We start from the raw sequence: 17,764 nt of genomic DNA, 5'->3' as shown, positions 1-17,764 counted from the left end.
CCCACTGTGCGCTTGTCTCCGTGCCTTGGCAACTCCAGGGTCACATAAGAGGAGTCCCGTGGGCTGCGTCCTCTGCAGCTGGGGTCCTTTCCCTCGCCTCAGTCCTCAGGGATCCTCTGTGCTGCATCTTGTGTGACAATTTCCTCCTTCTTTAAGGGTGAATAATATTCCACGCATGGGCAGACTACATTTTGTTCATTTATCCATCTATCAGTGGACCTCTGGGCTCTCCTGCTGCACGGCTGTTATGGGTGGCATGGCCGTGAGCCTGGGTATGTGGATTCTGCTGGGTCCCTGCTTTCAGCTGTGGGCTGCTACCCAGAGTGTGGTGCTGGTTCCCTGCTTTCAGCTGTGGATTCCTACCCAGAGTGTGGTGCTGGTTCCCTGCTTTCAGCTGTGAGTTCCTACCCAGAGTGTGGTGCTGGTTCTCTGCTTTCAGCTGTGGGTTCCTACCCAGAGTGTGGGGCTGGTTCCCTGCTTTCAGCTGTGGGTTCCTACCCAGAGTGTGGATTCTACTGGGTCCCTGCTTTCAGCTGTGGGCTCCTACCCAGAGTGTGGATTCTACTGGGTCCCTGCTTTCAGCTGTGGGCTCCTACCTAGAGTGTGGGGCTGCTGGATCCATGGCAGTTCTGTGCTTAGTAATTGGAGCCACCTGGTCAGTTATCTTTCAGGAGCCATGCAGTGGATGGTCCAGTCCCACAGAGCCAATGCCAGGCCATGCAGTGCAGACAGAAAGCTCCCATGCTCTTCTGTCTCCACAATGGAGATGGGGCCATCTCCTTTCCCACAGGATGTTATCAAAACATATCAAGAAACTTAGTGTGGTGGCTCACACCTGTAATCCCAGCACTTCGGGAAGCTGAGGCAGGCGGATTAGTTGAGCTCAGGAGTTCAAGACCAGCCTGGCCACCATGGCAAAACTCTGTCTTTACAAAACAATACGTAAATTAGCCCAGGCATGGTGGTGTGTGCCTGTAGTCTCAGCTACTCAGGAAGCTGAGGTGGGAGGATCGCTTGAGCCCTGGAGGTCGAGGATGCAGTGAGCCGTGATTGCACCTCTGCACTCCAGCCTGGGTGACACAGTGAGACCCTGTGTTAAATATATATATAAATATATATATATAAATATATATATAAATATATAAATATATATACATATACATATAAATATATATAAATATACATATAAATATATATAAATATATAAATATATATACATATAAATATATAAATATATATACATATAAATATATATAAATATATAAATATATACATATATAAATATATATATAAATATATAAATATATACATATATAAATATATATAAATATATAAATATATACATATATAAATATATATATAAATATATAAATATATATATAGAAAACTCAATAAAAATATTACATAGAAATGAACACAGCTGGTCACTCTAGTCTGAAATAGCAAAAATACTAACTTCCCCTTGACTGATTCCATTTTTTGGAATGTTTAGAATTCCAGAGGAAAAAAAAAGGCTCTTTTGTAAGAAAACACACAATGAGAAATAATGTGCTCTGAGGCATTGAACTAATGTTCGCCCAAATCTAGTTTTTTGTAAGCAAAGATAAGGCCTGGGGCCAGAGGTCGGAAACAGACTTACAGTATTTTGCAGCCGTTGTGGAGAGACCACAGGCGGTTGGGTTCCTCCAGAGCTGGGTGTACACCCATCTCAGCGTCATGGCTGGCGGGGACTGCTGTGAGTCCATCTGGGAACGTGTGCGGAAAGCGGCTGTCCGCTGGTGACCGCCTGGGGTGCCTGGCAAACACCTCTAACAGAGGTAGGGCCAGTGGGAGCAGAAACCAGTGGAGTTGTCAAGCCGGCATTATCCTTCCTGCTCGGCTTGTGTCCAGGGTTAACGCGGAGGTCAGCTTCAGTGAGGCCTGGCACTTGGTCAGCGTGAGGCTTGGTTAGTCTCAGGGACCCACGTGGTATCCGGGTCCCCCAGCACTAAACAGCTTGGCCAAGGCCACACTGTCCCACCAAGAGATGCCTGGGCGGGACAGTGCGAGGGGTTGGTGCTGAGGAAGGAAGAGGCCAGCAGGGATGCCTCCTGCACACACAAGCTGACAACGCGAGGTTTATTCAGTTCTCAGCTCTCAGCCGTGTCCTTTATCTCTGAGGAGTCTCAATTTATTCTGTCTCCTTCTGTTTTGGATCTTTGAAATTAGGAAAACACCTCAAAGTTTTGTGTGCATTTCTCTCCACCTGTCACCCTGGGTCCTCGAGGCAGAGTTGCCTCCGCTACACGCGAGGTCCAAGGTGCAGGAGGCCTGTGCTGGGGGCCGGGAGGAGACGGGCATTGAGGAGGGAGTGCCATGGCCCGGCCACCAGCTCTGGGGTCGCTCTGCCGTCCCTGACTCTGCGGGAAGGACGGTTAGGGCCCCTCTCCGCCCCGAGTTCAGGATCACCCCCTCCTTCCTGGCCCAGTGAGCCTGTCGCTCTGGCTGTGTTGAGTCTGCTGCGCGGCCAGGGTGAAAACTAGTCCGTAAGTCCCAAGTGGAACCCAGGTGGCCACCCTCGGGGCAGCTGGAGGGGTGGGAGGCTTGCGGAACAGAAACCCGTGGGTGATTCCTTCTGAATTTCCCGCAGACCTGAACCGGACCTTCCCCGACAACGTGAAGTTCCGGAAGACCACGGACCCCTGCTTACAGAGGACCCTGTACAATGTGCTGCTGGCATATGGGCACCATAACCAGGGAGTGGGCTACTGCCAGGTGAGCCTCGGGACCCTCTGACGCCATGAGGTGGCTGTGAGGACAGGTCCGTCCACAGCTGCAGGGTCGGCAGTGACGGCCTCACGTCTCTGTCAACCCTGTTCATGAATTCCACGTCCTGATGCCCCACTGAGGCTCGGACGCCATTTCCCAGCAGGGAGGACAGGGAGCAGCAGCCTACGACCTCATTCCGGCCTCAGGTGGCAGGAGGAGAATCAGCACGGGACACAGAGGGCGAGTGCTGTGGGGTGCGTGCGCTGTGGTGCGTGCGCTGTGGGGTGTGTGCTGTGGGGTGTGTGCGCTGTGGGGTGTGTGTGCTGTGGGGTGTGTGTGCTGTGGGGTGTGTGTGCTGTGGGGTGTGTATGCTGGAAGGCGTGTGCACCATGGGGTGTGTGTATGGGATATGTGCGCTGTGGGGTGCATGTGCTGTGAGGTGTGTGTCATCCTCTGAGGCCACTCCCAGAGTGTCTGCTGTCTACACTGTCATCCCCTGGCTGGCTCCGTGGTGTGAACCAGCAGCTGCAGTTGGGAGAGTCCTTGCGCCTCCCGGAGGCCACCTAGCTGGGCGCATATTAAGGGCATTGCTGTTAGTAACTAGTGGAGTGAACAGGCCGGAATGCAGGGCAGCCAGGAGCCGTGCAGTCTCCCAGCCTGTGTGTCCTGCCTGGGCCTGTCGCTGGTGGTGCTGTTCCAGTCTGTCTGAGCTCGCCGAGGGCAGGGCAGGCATCTGGGCAGGGCTGGCCTCCACGAGGGTTTCCAGGTGTGCGCACAGCCCATGACTGCCTGTGAGTCCCCGTGGCTGGGAGCCTGGAGCCCACGGCTGCCGCCGGGATTGGAGAGTGCTTTCCTGGCATTTCAGGCCATGTGCTTCACGGGCTCCTAGGGGTTGTGGCTGGCTTAAACGTTTCTAGGAGGACAGGGAAGGACATCGTCGCGATGGGTGGTTCGAACCTAGCAGTCCCAGTGATGCCCCCAGAAACTTCCTGTAGGAGCCGGGAGCCAGGCGTGCACCAACCAGAAAATGCAGTTTGAGTGAACGTTTGGAGGAGCGTGGAGCCCCTGCCTGGACAGCCCTGGGCCTGGCACCTGGCAGAGTGAATGCTCCCGAGGAGAAAGGGTGGACGTGTGCGTGAGGAGCGCCCTGTGAAAGGCCAGCAGCAGAGCCACGGGACCGCGCCGTCCTCAGCAGCTGTTCCACGTGCTGTGCGTGTGTGGCTCTGTAGCCGGCCGGCAGTGCCGTGTCGGGTGAAGCTGGGAGAGTCCCTCCTTTGCAGACAGAATTCCTGCCATTCCTCACTTTTATGACTGTCCAGGAGCAAGAACGTGGCCTTCTGGAGTTGAGGCAGAATGGGCAAGAAATCCTCTACATCATTCTATTTACTGCTCCTTTGTGTTTTAAAAACAGCTTTATTAAAATGCATACACCAGCCTGGGCAAGGTGGCAAGACTCCATCTCTACAAAATATTTTTAAAAATTAGCGGGGTGTGGTGGCACACGCCTGTGGTCCCGGCTGCTCGAGGGGCTGAGGTGAGAGGGTCGTTTGGGTCTGGGAGGTCAAGCCTGCAGTGAGCCATGATGGCACCACTACACTCCAGCCTGGGCAACAGAGCAAGACCCTGTCTGAAAAAAACCGAGAAACAAACAAAAAAAAACACCACCCACCTGGGTGGCCCTTGCCTATAATCATGCACTTTGGGAGGTCAAGGCAGGAGGATTGTTTGCTTGAGGCCAAGAGTTCAAGACCAGCCTGGGCAATAGAGCAAGACCCCATCTCTATTCTTAAAAAACAAGGCACAAACACAATGTTACATACTAACAGAATGCCAGAGCACAGCTGGCTTTTGGAACCTACAGGCACATACGTACATGTGTGTGCGGAGATGTGCACCTGTTAGCTTGCTGTGGGCCCCTAAGGAAATGCCACAGCCTGGTAAACAGTGGAAACGAATTCTCTCTCAGCTCTGGAAGCTGTGCATCAGAGGTCGCGGCATCTGCGGGGCAGGTGAGGTCGCGGCGTCTGCGGGGCGGGTTCTTTCTGAGGCTGTGACGGATGGACTGTCCCAGGCCTTGCCCTGGTTCTGCTGGTTCCTGGCAGTCCTGGGTGCCCCTCGGCGGGTGGCATCACTACTCCAATCTCTGCCTCCATCTCCATGTGCGTTCTCCTGTGCATGCCTGTGTCTAAAGCTCCACCTAAGACAAGGACACCAGGCTTGGATAGGGCCCACCAACTCCTCCATGACCCCATCCGTAATGACATCTGCAACAGTCTTTTTCCCAAACAAGGTCCCAATCTGAGGTACTAGGGGTTAGGACTTCAACAGATGAATTTGGGGGTGGGCGACACAGTTCAATGTGTGGCATATGTGTAGAGTTACACAGTGCACACGGTCTCGCTCTGTCACCCAGGCTGGAGTGCAGTGGCGTGATCTCGGCTCACTGCAGCCTCAACCTCCTTTGCTCAAGCGATTTTCCCACCTCGGCCTCCTGAGTAGCTGGGACCACAGGTGCGCCACCACGCTCGAGTAATTTTTGTATGTTTTGTAGAGATCGGGGTCTTGCCACATTGCCCAGGCTGGTCTTGAACTCCTGAGTTCAGGCGATCCTCCTGCCTCTACGTCTCACAGTGCTGGGATCCCCCACTGTGCCTGGCCACGTTCTGCTTTTTCTCCACGATGATCACCCACCTGCATTTCCATGTGTCCACACTGTCCACATGGTCGCCCTCTCCCAGGTCCAGGAGCACTGTCCACTCAAAGGGGTCCGTTCTCAGCCACGGAGATCCTCCCGGGTCCACTCGGCCAGACAGGTCCTCCCAGGTCCGCTCAGCCACACAGGTCCTCCCAGGTCTGCTCTCGGCCACACAGGTCCTCCCAGGTCTGCTCTCGGCCACAGAGGTTCTCCTGGGTCTGCTCTCGGCCACAGAGATCCTTCCAGGTCCGCTCAGCCACAGAGGTCCTCCTGGGTCTGCTCTCTGCCACAGAGGTCCTCCCGGATCTGTTCTCGGCCACAGAGATCCTCCTGGGTCTGTTCTCAGCCACAGAGGTCCTCCCGGGTCCACTGTCAGGCACAGAGGTCCTCCCGGGTCTGCTCTCTGCCACAGAGGTCCTCCCAGATCCGCTCAGCCACAGAGGTGCTCCTGGGTCCGCTCTCGGCCACAGAGGTCCTCCCGGGTCTGCTCTCGGCCACAGAGGTCCTCCCGGGTCTGTTCTTAGCCACACAGGTCCTCCCAGGTCCGCTTTCGGCCACAGAGGTCCTCCCAGGTCCGCTCTCGGCCACAGAGGTCCTCCTGGGTCTGCTCTCTGCCACAGAGGTCCTCCCGGATCTGCTCAGCCACAGAGGTCCTCCCAGGTCCGCTCTCGGCCACAGAGGTCCTCCCAGGTCCGCTCTCGGCTACACAGGTCCTCCCAGGTCCGCTCTCGGCCACAGAGGTCCTCCTGGGTCTGCTCAGCCACAGAGGTGCTCCTGGGTTCGCTCTCGGCCACAGAGGTCCTCCCAGGTCTGCTCTCGGCTACACAGGTCTTCCCCGGGTCTGCTCTCGGCTACACAGTTCTTCCCAGGTCCGTTCTTGGCCACAGAGGTCCTCCTGGATCCGCTCGGCCACAGAGATCCTCCCGGGTCTGCTCTCGGCCACAGAGGTCCTCCCGGATCTGCTCTTGGCCACAGAGGTCCTCCCGGATCTGCTCTCGGCCACAGAGGTCCTCCCGGATCTGCTCTCGGCCACAGAGGTCCTCCCGGATCCGCTCAGCCACAGAGGTCCTCCCGGGTCTGCTCTTGTCCACAGAGGTCCTCCTGGGTCTGTTCCCGGCCACAGAGGTCTTCCCAGGTCTGCTCAGCCACAGAGGTCCTCTCGGGTCCACTCTCGGCCACAAAAGTCCTCCCGGGTCTGCTTTTGGCCGCAGAGGTCTTCCTGGGTCTGCTTTTGGCCGCAGAGGCCTTCCCAGCATTTCCGTCATCAGCTCGAAGCAGTCGGTTCTTCCCAGAGCTTCCATCGTCATCTTCTGGAACATGATCTTCTCTGCACTGGTTACTTTTGCTTTTTGAGTCAAACTCTTAGGGTCTGTTTTTAAGGGGAGGTCCAGGCCAAGGGACGTGTAAGGCTGCGTGCCCGTCCTCCAGTGCTTTGGCTCCGGGTGAACAGCGCCACATCCCTGTGCGACTGAAGCCGCCGCGTTGCTGCCAGCATCGCTCTCTGCAGCTGCCCCTCCGCACTTCCAATCACGTGAATTGATCTTGTGGGCTGGCAGAAGCTGGATTATTTTCCCTTATTACTAGAGAAATACTTACTTTAGAAATTACAAATGAGTGACAAAGAAGAGAATTTCAGTCGTGTAAAACGCAGTCACCTGGAAATGGCGCTGACTCACGGCTACGAAGCCCCCAGGGTCTGGGGCTGCCCTCGATGGAGAGGGTCACATACGTGATGTTTGAGGCAGCACCCGCCCTTTGGCAGGTGTGCACATGGATTTCCCAAAAGGGTCTCCACCACGAAATTCTCCTAACGCCCGCGTGTCAGCACATGTTCCTTACGGTTTTATAAAATGTGGTCATTGGTAAAATTTTCTCTCTGGTAGAGAGTTTCATGCTGTTGATATATAGTAATTTCTTTAGAAAGCAATGGTAAGTTAAGTTCTTTTATCACAAGGTTACCATTAGTGGAAGAGTCTTTGATTTTAGTATTCAGGATTTCTTTAAACTGTTTCCTTTTGCTTTTACTTTTCTTCACGTAAGCTTGACTAAACACATTACTAGATGGTAGGTATTTAGTGACTCTAGAGTTTTACTAAAGGATCATTCTGCAATTATGCAGGTTTTAGAGAGAAGCAAGAGAAATGGAAATTGGGTAGTTTGTAGCCGAATGATTGCAGAATCAAATGGGGGCTTAAAACTCAATGTGAATTTGTTTCTCATTTTTCTAATTTCAGGGAATGAATTTTATAGCAGGATATCTGATTCTTATAACAAATAATGAAGAAGAATCTTTTTGGCTGTTAGATGCTCTTGTTGGAAGAATACTACCAGGTATGTTGAAGATTCCTGCGGTATGCCTGAACTGTCCTGTTTCTGGTGCTGCCAAAATGATTCCGCTGAGAAATCAAAATTTAATTAAAACATGGTTGAATTGTTTGGGAGATGAGGTTAAAAACCTTTTTTTTTTTTGAGACGGAGTCTCGCTCTGATGCCCAGGCTGGAGTGCAGTGGTGTGATCTTGGCTGACTGGAACCTCTGCCTCCCGGGTTCAAGTGATTCTCCTGCCTCAGCCTCCCAAGTAGCTGGGATTATAGGTGTGTGCCACCACACCCGGCTAATTTTGTATTTTTAGTAGAGATGGAGTTTCACCGTGTTGGTCAGGCTGGTCTCAAACTTCTGACCTCAGGTGATCCACCCGCCTCGGCCTCCCAAAGTGCTGGGATTACAGGCATGAGCCACCATGCCTGGCCAAAAATCTTTTTGCAGTAAAAAAATTTCTTTGAAATTGAGTTGAAAAGGAGAAACCCATGTGAGTGGCCAGGGTCCGGCTGCAGCAACTGCTTGCTCCTGGGACGGCAGAGGGCCTTCTGCCGTCTCTTAGCCCTTGCGGGCAGCTGGGGCTGTGTGGTTGGCTCACCCCTTCCTCAGTTGGTAACTTCTGTGCCTATCGAGGGCCGCGGTGTGGTTTGTATTGATCACAGAATCTCTGAGAGGCTATCTTGGTTTTATGCATGTATTTGTACTGAGTTTGTGAATACTAGTAAGAGCATAATAATTGCGCTATATATATCCATAGTTGCTTTTTAAGTAATTACTTACTTTTTAAGGTGAAAACCATTCTTTTCAAACCTTTCCACTTTTCTATTTATTAATGTTTAATTATTTAATAATTAAAATGTATTTATTAGTGGATAAGTTATCCACGGGTTATGGTGAAGGCCAGTGCAGACGATGAGCTGCAGGCTCAGGTCACTTGGGAAGAGAAGCTGAGGAGCAGTCGGGTGGGCAGGGCCTGGGGCTGAGACCACTCTGCCCTTCCCCAGCCTGGCTGTGGTGCTGGGTCAAGGGGGCTGCGTGCTCATCCTGCAGGGCAGAGGAGACGTGAGGGGCAGCCGAGCCAGTCCGCAGTGTTTGGAGCCTGGGGGTGTGTGGCTCCAGCTCCTGCCTGGTGAGCACACGGCATGTGTCAGTTTCCTGCTGAGCTGCACTCGTCCTCAGGACAGCCACACCACATGGACACAGTCACCCACCCCATTTCCAGGGTGAGGACACCGAAGGCTGGGAGAATTTGCGTGCTGGCCTGACCACCGCTGTACATGGCAGAGCCTGGTTCAGATCCTGGCTGTGTGACTCACAGACCGTAGTGTGTGTCCTCACGGATGGGGCAAAGCTCAAGTGCATCGTTAAGGGCAGGGAGGAATCAGCGCCACCCTCAACCCAAGGGCGCAGAAATGAGGATGCCAGAGACCAGCCTGACGGAACCGCCCCAGAGGAAGGGAACCCCGCAGAGCTCCCGGGAGTGGGAAGAGCTGTTGACCCGGCTGGGGCCCAGGGACCCAGTGCAGCAGCAGCAGCAGCAGGCAGAACCTCGCAGGGCGGAAAGGATGCCGGCTGTCTTAGCTCAGTTCAGTGAACACCTGGACCAGGTGGAATGGTGAAATTAGAGGCAGATGGAGTTAGGAGATATCCAAATGTGGGATTGGTAGGACGTGGAAACGGGCTCACAGCCTGCTTCGGTTATGTCTGAGTGCAAATCATGGCGAATCTTCACAGCCGTGGGCCATGCAATTCTCTTCATCACATATTGTTGAAAACCTATCATGTTCTGGGCGCCGTTCAGGGGTGTGGGAAACATCGGTGAGCACACACGAGTTCCTGTCTTTGTGGAGGGCAGACCTCAAGCAGCAGCAGGTGAGAGCTCAGGTCGGAGGGCTCAGCACCAACCTAGAGGGCAGGAGCAGGCCCCGCCGTGCTGGTGTGATGGACAGATGCGTTTTCAGTCCATACGACGTCATTTCCGATATTCATTATGAAATTAAGTTGAACGAAACTGCAATGCAAATAGGTCTGAATTCAAAAAGAAAAGAAAGTATAAAAACTAAACTTTTAGGATCATGGGAGGAAAAGGGGGTTATTCCGATCCCGGCAGAGCTCTCCCAGCGGCAGAGAAAAGAGGCAAATATATGTCCTTCTCTAAGTTACAGTGACCGAAGTAGGTCGTTTCAGTGCCACAGTCATCCTGCTCTAAAATCCGTCCTTCTCGAAGTTATAGTTACCCAAACTAGGTCATTTCAGTGCCACTGTTATCCTGCTCTTAATTGCTGCTTTTAAGTTATACAAGAAATACACAGATATACTCTCATTTCAGAAGTTCAAAAAATACGGTACTTTTTTTTTTTTTTTTTGAGACGGAGTCTCGCTCTGTCACCCAGGCTGGAGTGCAGTGGCGTGATCTCGGCTCACTGCAAGCTCCGCCTCCCAGGTTCACGCCATTCTCCTGCCTCAGCCTCCCGAGTAGCTGGGACTATAGGCGCCCGCCACTACGCCTGGCTAATTTTTTTTTGTATTTTTAGTAGAGATGGGGTTTCACTGTGTTAGCCAGGATGGTCTCGATCTCCTGACCTCGTGATCCGCCTGCCTCGGCCTCCCAACAGTACTTTTTATAGAATAAAAAGTGACAGCCAGGAGCCGTGGCTCATGCCTGTAATCCTAGCACTTTGCAAGACCGAGGCAGGCATTTAGGAGTTCAAGACCAGCCTGGCCAACATGGCAAAACCCCATCTCCACTAAAAATACAAAAATTAGACAGGTGTGGTGGCAGATGCCTGTAATCCCAGCTACTTAGGAGGCTGAGGCACAAGAATCAGCTTGAGGGAGGCTGAGGTTGCAGTGAGCTAGATCACACCACTACACTCCAGTGTGGGAAGACGGAGCGAGACTCCATCTCAAAAAAACAACAGGGCCGGGCAGAGTAGCTCATATATAATCCCAGCATCTGGGAGGCCACAAGGTGAGAGGATCACTTGAGCCCAGAAGTTCAAGACCAGCCTGGGCAATAAAGTGAGACCCCTCCCATCTCTAAAAATAAAAATTTAAACAAAAGTGACGACCCGCCTTCACTGGCACATCCCCATTTATCTCCTACTCAGAGGTAACTGTTATCATCAGTCTGATGTATGTATTTCCAGAGTTTTTATAGACCGATATAAACATACACATGAAGGACTGAAAATTAGCGACAGAAACAGAGAAACAGAAGAAAAGATAAACTCAGACAAAAATCTGGTTCTTTGGGAAAACTGATAAATAGACAAACCTCTGGCAAGACTGATAAGAAAAAAATGTAGCTGGGCACGGTGGCTCACGCCTGTAATCCCAGCACTTTGGGAGGCTGAGGCAAGAGGATCACCTGACGTCAGGAGTTCGAGACCAGCCTGACCAACATGGTGAAACCCCATCTCTACTAAAAATACAAAAATTAGCTGGGCATGGTGGCGGGTGCCTGTAGTCCCAGCTACTTGGGAGGCTGAAGCAGGAGAATTGCTTGAACCCAGGGGACAGAGGTTGCAGAAAGCCGAGATCACACCACTACACTCAGGCCTGGGCAACAGGACAAGACCCTGTCTCAAATAAATATATACAAACATACATACATACACACATACATAAAAGCACAGACACTGAAGAGAAATCTTTGTTGAGGTATAATCCACATATCCCACAGTTCCCCCATTTCAAGCGTATGGTGCAGTGGTGATTGGTGCATTCGTGAGTTTAGAACAGGCTGTAGTGAGCCAAGATCACGCCACTGCACTCCAGCCTGGGCGACAGAGTGAGACTCTTATCTCAGAGAAAAAAAAAAAAAAAAAAAAAGGATAAGATATAGTAGAAATGAAAAGGTGCTGTAATTTGAAGATTTGTAGAGATTTTTAAGAATCAAAAGAAAAAAATGAAGAGACAGAAATGGATAATTCTGAGAAAAAAACAGCCTAACGAAGTTGACTTGAGAGAGAAAATAGAACATCTGATGGGTGTGTGCATGGACACACTGGGTTTTTACTGCTATCAAACTGTGAAGGAACAGGTAACTCCTGCTTTTTAATGTTTTTATTTTATTGTTTTATTTATTTATTTTTTTCAAGACAGAGTCTCACTCTGTCGCCCAGGCTGGAGTGCAGTGGCGCAATCTCGGCTCACTGCAAGCTCCGCCTCCCGGGTTCACGCCATTCTCCTGCCTCAGTCTCCTGAGTAGCTGGGACTACAGGCGCCCGCCACCACGCCCGGCTAATTTTTGTATTTGTAGTAAGAGACGGGGTTTCACCATGTTGGCCAGGCTGGTCTCGAACTCCTGACCTCAGGTGATCCGCCCACCTTGGCCTCCCAAAGTGCTGGGATTACAGGTGTGAGCCACAGCGCCTGGCCATTTTATTGTATTTTTTAGAGACACGGTCTCAGTCTGTCACCCAGGCTGGAGTGCAGTGGTGTGATCATGGCTCACTGCAGCCTCTGAGTAGCTGGGACCACAGGTGGGCACCACCATGCCTAGTTGATTTTTTTTTTTTTATTTGTAGAGACAGGTTCTTGCTATGTTGCCCAGGCTGGCCTTGAACACCTGGCCTCAAGTAGTCCTCCTGCCTTGGCCTCACAAAGGGCTGTGATTAATTCCTGTTTTTTAAAAATAAATCTGTGGCTCATACCTGTAATCCTAGCACTTTGGGTGGTGCATGCCTGTGGTCCCAGCTACCCGGGAGGCTGAGGTGGGAGGATCAGTTGAGCTAAGGAGGTCGAGGCTGCAGTGAGCTGTGGTAGTGCCACTGCACTGCAGCCTGGGTGACGGAGCAAGACCCTGTCTAAATAACTAATTAATCAATCTTGCAGAAAATAAAAGAAATAAACTCTCATCACTTCATGTTATGAAGCTAGTATAGCCTTCACACCATACAGGCTAATCTCACTGATGAATAGAAGTATGTAATTGTTAATTATTAATATTAGCAACTTGAATCTACAGGTGATTATGAAGTATTTTTTTAGTTTGAAGATAGTTTTTTCCAGAAATCCAAGGATGGCTTAATCATATGGAATAATCAAGGGCAAAGCCAAGCCAAGAAGGCTTGAAAGAAGAACACTGGAGATATATTATAATGCTCTAATAATTAAAATGGTGTGGTATTAGGTTATGAATGGATAAACAGACCAATGGAACAGAATTGCGAAGCCAGATAGAAATCAACCAGTCTGTGGATCTATTAACTTATGGGAATGTCTTTTGTGAGATATATCAATTAATGGGAAAAAGACTGTTTAAAACATAATTCAGTGACAGTTGACTGTATGGAAGAAAACAAAATTAAACCCTTATTTCATTTCCAGATGGATTTAAGACTCATGTAAAAAAGTAAAACTTTGAAACTCAGAGAACAAAATACAGAACAGTCGTGTCATGTGGGAGTAGGGGAGAAGTTCTTGAACATAATTCAGAAAGTATAAAAGGCGTCGATAATTTTAATTACATGAAAATTTAAAAACTAATTTTGGTAAGAGACATCATAAGCAAAGTAAAAAGATAAGCTGCTGGTTTGAGAAAGTATCTTTGATCCATATAATTAACAAAGGGTTAGTGTCTGGACTGTGTGTGAATTTCTAAAAATCTAAGCAGAAAGCCAGGGCGTGGTGGCTCATGCCTGTAGTCCCAGCACTTTGGGAGGCTGAGGTGGGTGGATCACCTAAGGTCAGGAGTTCGAGACCAGCCTGGTCAACATGGTAAAACTCTGTCTCTACTAAAAATACAAAAATTAGCTGGGCGTGGTGCCGTGCACCTGTAATCCCAGCTACTTGGGAGGCTGAGGCAGGAGAATCACTTAAACCTGGGAGGCAGAGGTTGCAGTGAGCCGAGACTGCACCATTGCACTCCAGCTTGGGCAACAAGAGCGAAGCTCCGTCTCAAAAAAAAAAAAAAAAAAAAAAATCTAAGCAGAAAAAGAAACAGCTCAGCAGAACATCAGGTGAAGAATGTGCCTAACAGGCAATTTACAAAATAGAGACCGGAATGGCCAGCAGACCTGTGAACCCATGGCTGAGCTCCCTGGTGAGCATGAAGGTGGAAATGGAAAGACTGGGGTTGGAGTGGAGCCTTCTGCAGCCACCGAAGCCTCCAGGCCCGTGACACAAAACGAAAGCTCCCTGCCGTGGGGCAGTGACCACAGGGTTGGAGTCCGTCTGGGTATTGAAAATGTCATGCACGTTGTCGTCTTTTTCCTTGGAGGAGGCCGAGACTGGTGGGGATTAAGTAGCTCGTACACAGTCCGCCAGCAAGGCTGAGATCCCATCCCCGGGCTGAGATCCCATCTCAGGCCTCCCCGCCCAAGGCCTGCACCCCACATCTGCCTCCCCGGTTTCCCCCACCACTGTTGTTGCGGACTGTTTGGTTCATCGCTCATGAGTCACTTAGAGGGGGTCCAGTTAAGGGAGTTACTTTTACCAGCAAATGCCTCTAATCCCAATTCAGTTAGGAAGTGACCTGAGGACACGCTCCCCGTGGCCTGTGACCATCCACACGCAGATGCCCCACACCCCGAGTTCTCAGCCCAGAACACCTGCCACACCCGCGGCCTCTTGTAGAGCCCATGAAGATGATGGCCATCGATCACCATCCCAACAAGGCATGGAAAGGACGCAGGAAGAAGGTGCAGACGCCGCTCCCCGGGCGGGCGATGGGTCCCGGGCCTCCTCAGAGGAGGAGGTTGACCGGGCCCTGCCGCGTGACTGAGGGTGGAGGGGGCCCTGTCTCGGAAGACTGCGTCAGTCATGAGTCGGTGCAGCCCTGAATTAGCGCTCTACATCCTGAAAGATGGGTTTGACCTGGTTTCCTCTGAAAAATAGGGAAACAGGTCAGGTTTTAATAACTCGACATAGAAATACCTCAGCTCTGGCTGGGAGGACTGGCTGAGATGCGGACGGACGAGGCACATTCTGTGGGGGCCACAGCTCAGCCCCGTGAGCAGAGGTGGGTGGAGGGAGGCTCTCGGCGCCGCAATTGCCACATCGGAGGTGCGTTTCCTGCGTCCTCCCGAGTGGGGTTCCCTGGGGTCACCTGTCCTGAGGGTGGTGCTCACGTGGCCTGGGCCACGCCCCCGTTGGGCTGGCTTTGTCACAGGAAGCTGGTCTCTGGGGTCAGGAGCAGCTGTTTTGGGATCAGATTGCGCTGAGTCACCAGGCGGCCAGGCTCACCAGACCTGTGGGCCTCAGGCCTTGCACCTTAAGTGTGAGCTTATTCCGTGAGAGGGTTGCACAGAAAGCACGCTGTACAATCCGAGGCCTCTTGATACCAGGTTTCGCCATAAGCTACTTTTTTTAAAAAGAACTCTATATATTACGGAAAAAAGTCATTGCTGCTTTTCCATTCAGGGTCTCCTAGTTATAGCAGATAAAGTTTAATTGAGTTGTATGCTAACAAATTGCTGAATTCAAGACAGTTGATCTAATTTAGTGGGATCTTGAAATTTAAGTAATTGCTCAGTTTTCTACCAAGTATTTAGCCGGAGATCTTAGCTACTTCTAAAGTTTATTTATTTATTATTTATTGGATACAGGATCTCACTGTTGCCAGGCTGGAGTACAGTGGCACCATCACAGCTCACTGCAGCCTTTGACCTCCTGGGTTCAAGTGATCCTCCCACCTCAGCCTCCCAACTAGCAGGGACTGCAGCTGTGCACCACCATGCCCGACTAATTTTTTTATTTTGAGTACAGACAGGGTCTTCTTGAATTGCCCAGGCTGGTCTCGAACTCTTGGGCTCAAGTGATCCTCCCACCTCAGCCTTCCAAAGTGCTGGGATTACAGGCTTGAGCCACCACGCCTGGCCTCAGTTTGTTTAGTTGACATGTAACAGGTCTGTTAGCTTTTGACCTGTGAAATGTAACAGCGTAAGCACATCAGAAACATTATTTCCTGGTAGCTTCTCTGCACCTTTTCTGGAATCTGGAAATTTGTACAGGGCACTTGGGAAGTGCGGTGGGTTTTCCCAGAGCCCTCTCACCCTCACGCATCTGCTGTCTGGAGGGATGGTTGGTACAGTTCTAGGGCTGAGCGCCAGGCGGGCACTTGGTCTGTGTGCGTCCACTGTCTGGAGGGTTGGTTGGTACAGTTCTAGGGCTGAGTGCCAGGCAGTCACTTGGCCTGTGTGCGTCCGCTGCCTGGAGGGATGGTTGGTACCGTTCTAGGGCAGTTCGTGTGTCCGCTGTCCTCAGGGCTTCAGGACATCAGGTGGGGTCTCGTGTTCCCAGTGCAGAGGTAGGGCCCAGGGCAAGGGGCTGGTGTCCTGCACAGCTAGTGTAGGTGTAGGCAGGGCCACCCCAGCGGGTGGCTCCGAAGCCAGCCCCCCTCACCTCGCCCCCAACCACGGCCAGAGCCCGCCTGTTCTTCAGTCTCCCAGCGATGGTGTCTGCAGGCAGCAGTGGAGAATCCTGGCCTGGTGCTGAGTCCAAGTTGGCCTTTCCTAGTGCTCGGCACACCGAGGGCACTTTCCTTTCAGAGGAGGACTTGGGACTGAATCTTACACCTAGAGGGTGAGGAACCCTTTGCATGTTTGTTTGTTTGTTTTTAATTAAATTTTACAGTACCTATTTTGCCTTAAAAAAAAAAAAAAAAAAAAAAAAAACTACCTTATTCCCACTGCTGGGTGTGTTTCCAGAAGAAAGGAAGTTACTCTGTTGAAGGGCATCTGTCCTCCAGCGTTCGCCACGGCACTGCTCCCAGCAGCCAGGATAGAATCAACCCAGGTGTCTGACCGCAGATGGATGGATAAGGAAAGTGAGGTGCACACACTCAGCAGAGTGCTGTTCAGCCTTAGAAAGAATGAGATCCTGGCCAGGCGTGGTGGCTGTCGCCTGTAATCCCAACACTTTGTGAGGCCGAGGCGGGTGGATCACCTGAGGTCAGGAGTTTCAGACCAGCCTGGTCAACACGGTGAAACCCTTTCTCTACTAAAATAAAAAAATTGCCAGGCGTGGTGGCGGGCATCTATAATTCCAGCTACTCAGGAGGCTGAGGCAGGAGAATCGCTTGAACCTAGGAGGTTGAGGCTGCAGTGAGCTGAGTTTGTACCACTACACTCCAGCCTGGGCGACAACAGTAAGACTCCATCTCAAAAAGAAAAAAAAAAAAATCCTGTCATTTGCAGCAGCATGGAGGGAACTGGAGGACACTGTGTTAAGTGAAATAAGCCGGGCGCAGAGACAGATGTCACATGTTCCCACCCACATGTGGGCGCTAAATAAAAATGAAACTCATGGAGGCAGAGAGTAGAAGGGCAGTTACCAGAGGCCAGGAAGGGAGGGGGATAGAGAGGCTCGTTAATGGTTACAGACCTACAGTTAGAAGAAGTGAGACCGTGTGTTAGTAGGTCAGACCCACTATAGGTAACAGTAACATGTATTTCAAAATAGCTAGAAGAGAAGATTTGGGATGATCCCAACACAAAGAAATGGTAAATGTGGGTGGATCCCAGTTACCCAGGTTTTTGTTTTTTGTTTTTCGTGAGACAGAGTCCCGCTCTGTCTCTCAGGCTGGAGTGCAATGGCATGATCTCGGCTCACTGCAACCTCCGCCTCCTGGGTTCAAGCGATTCTCCTGCCTCAGCCTCCCGAGTAGCTGGGATTACAGGCACACGCCACCACGGCCAGCCTCCAGTGACCCAGGTCTGATCATGACACATTGAATGCCTGTATCAAAATATCACATGGACACCATTAATATGTACACCTATTAGGTATCCATAAATATTAAAAATAAAAAAACCTTTTTAGCATTATAAAACTGATAGGTTTAAGAATTAGCCAAACTTGGCCAGGTGTAGTGGCTCATGCCTGTAATCCCAGCACTTTGGGAGGCTGAGGCAGGCGGATCGCGAGGTCAGGAGATCGAGACCATCCTGGCTAACACAGTGAAACCCCGTGTCTACTAAAAATACAAAAAATTAGCCGGGCGTGGTGGCGGGCACCTGTAGTCCCAGCTCCTCGGGAGGCTGAGGCAGAAGAATG

The 17,764-nt window shown here is 51.1% G+C and overlaps 1 protein-coding gene across 4 annotated transcripts in view; it reads left to right on the top strand.

Moving 5' to 3' along the window:
* Positions 1 to 17,764, top strand: part of GRTP1 (growth hormone regulated TBC protein 1) — a 39,141-nt gene that overhangs the window by 10,966 nt on the left and 10,411 nt on the right. For 3 of the 4 annotated variants that reach the window (XM_016925611.3, XM_016925610.4, XM_016925609.3), the window contains 2 exons: positions 2,630 to 2,754; positions 7,678 to 7,774. In XM_016925611.3, coding sequence (XP_016781100.1) covers positions 2,630 to 2,754; positions 7,678 to 7,774 — 222 coding nt within the window. Of the gene's footprint in view, positions 1 to 156; positions 273 to 2,629; positions 2,755 to 7,677; positions 7,775 to 17,764 lie in introns of all 4 variants that reach the window. The other variant, XM_016925608.3, reaches the window with a different exon arrangement.

This window comes from Pan troglodytes, chromosome 14 (assembly GCF_028858775.2).
Source record: "Pan troglodytes isolate AG18354 chromosome 14, NHGRI_mPanTro3-v2.0_pri, whole genome shotgun sequence".
Classification (NCBI taxonomy): domain Eukaryota; kingdom Metazoa; phylum Chordata; class Mammalia; order Primates; family Hominidae; genus Pan; species Pan troglodytes.
This window is presented reverse-complemented; position numbering and strand designations above follow the sequence as displayed.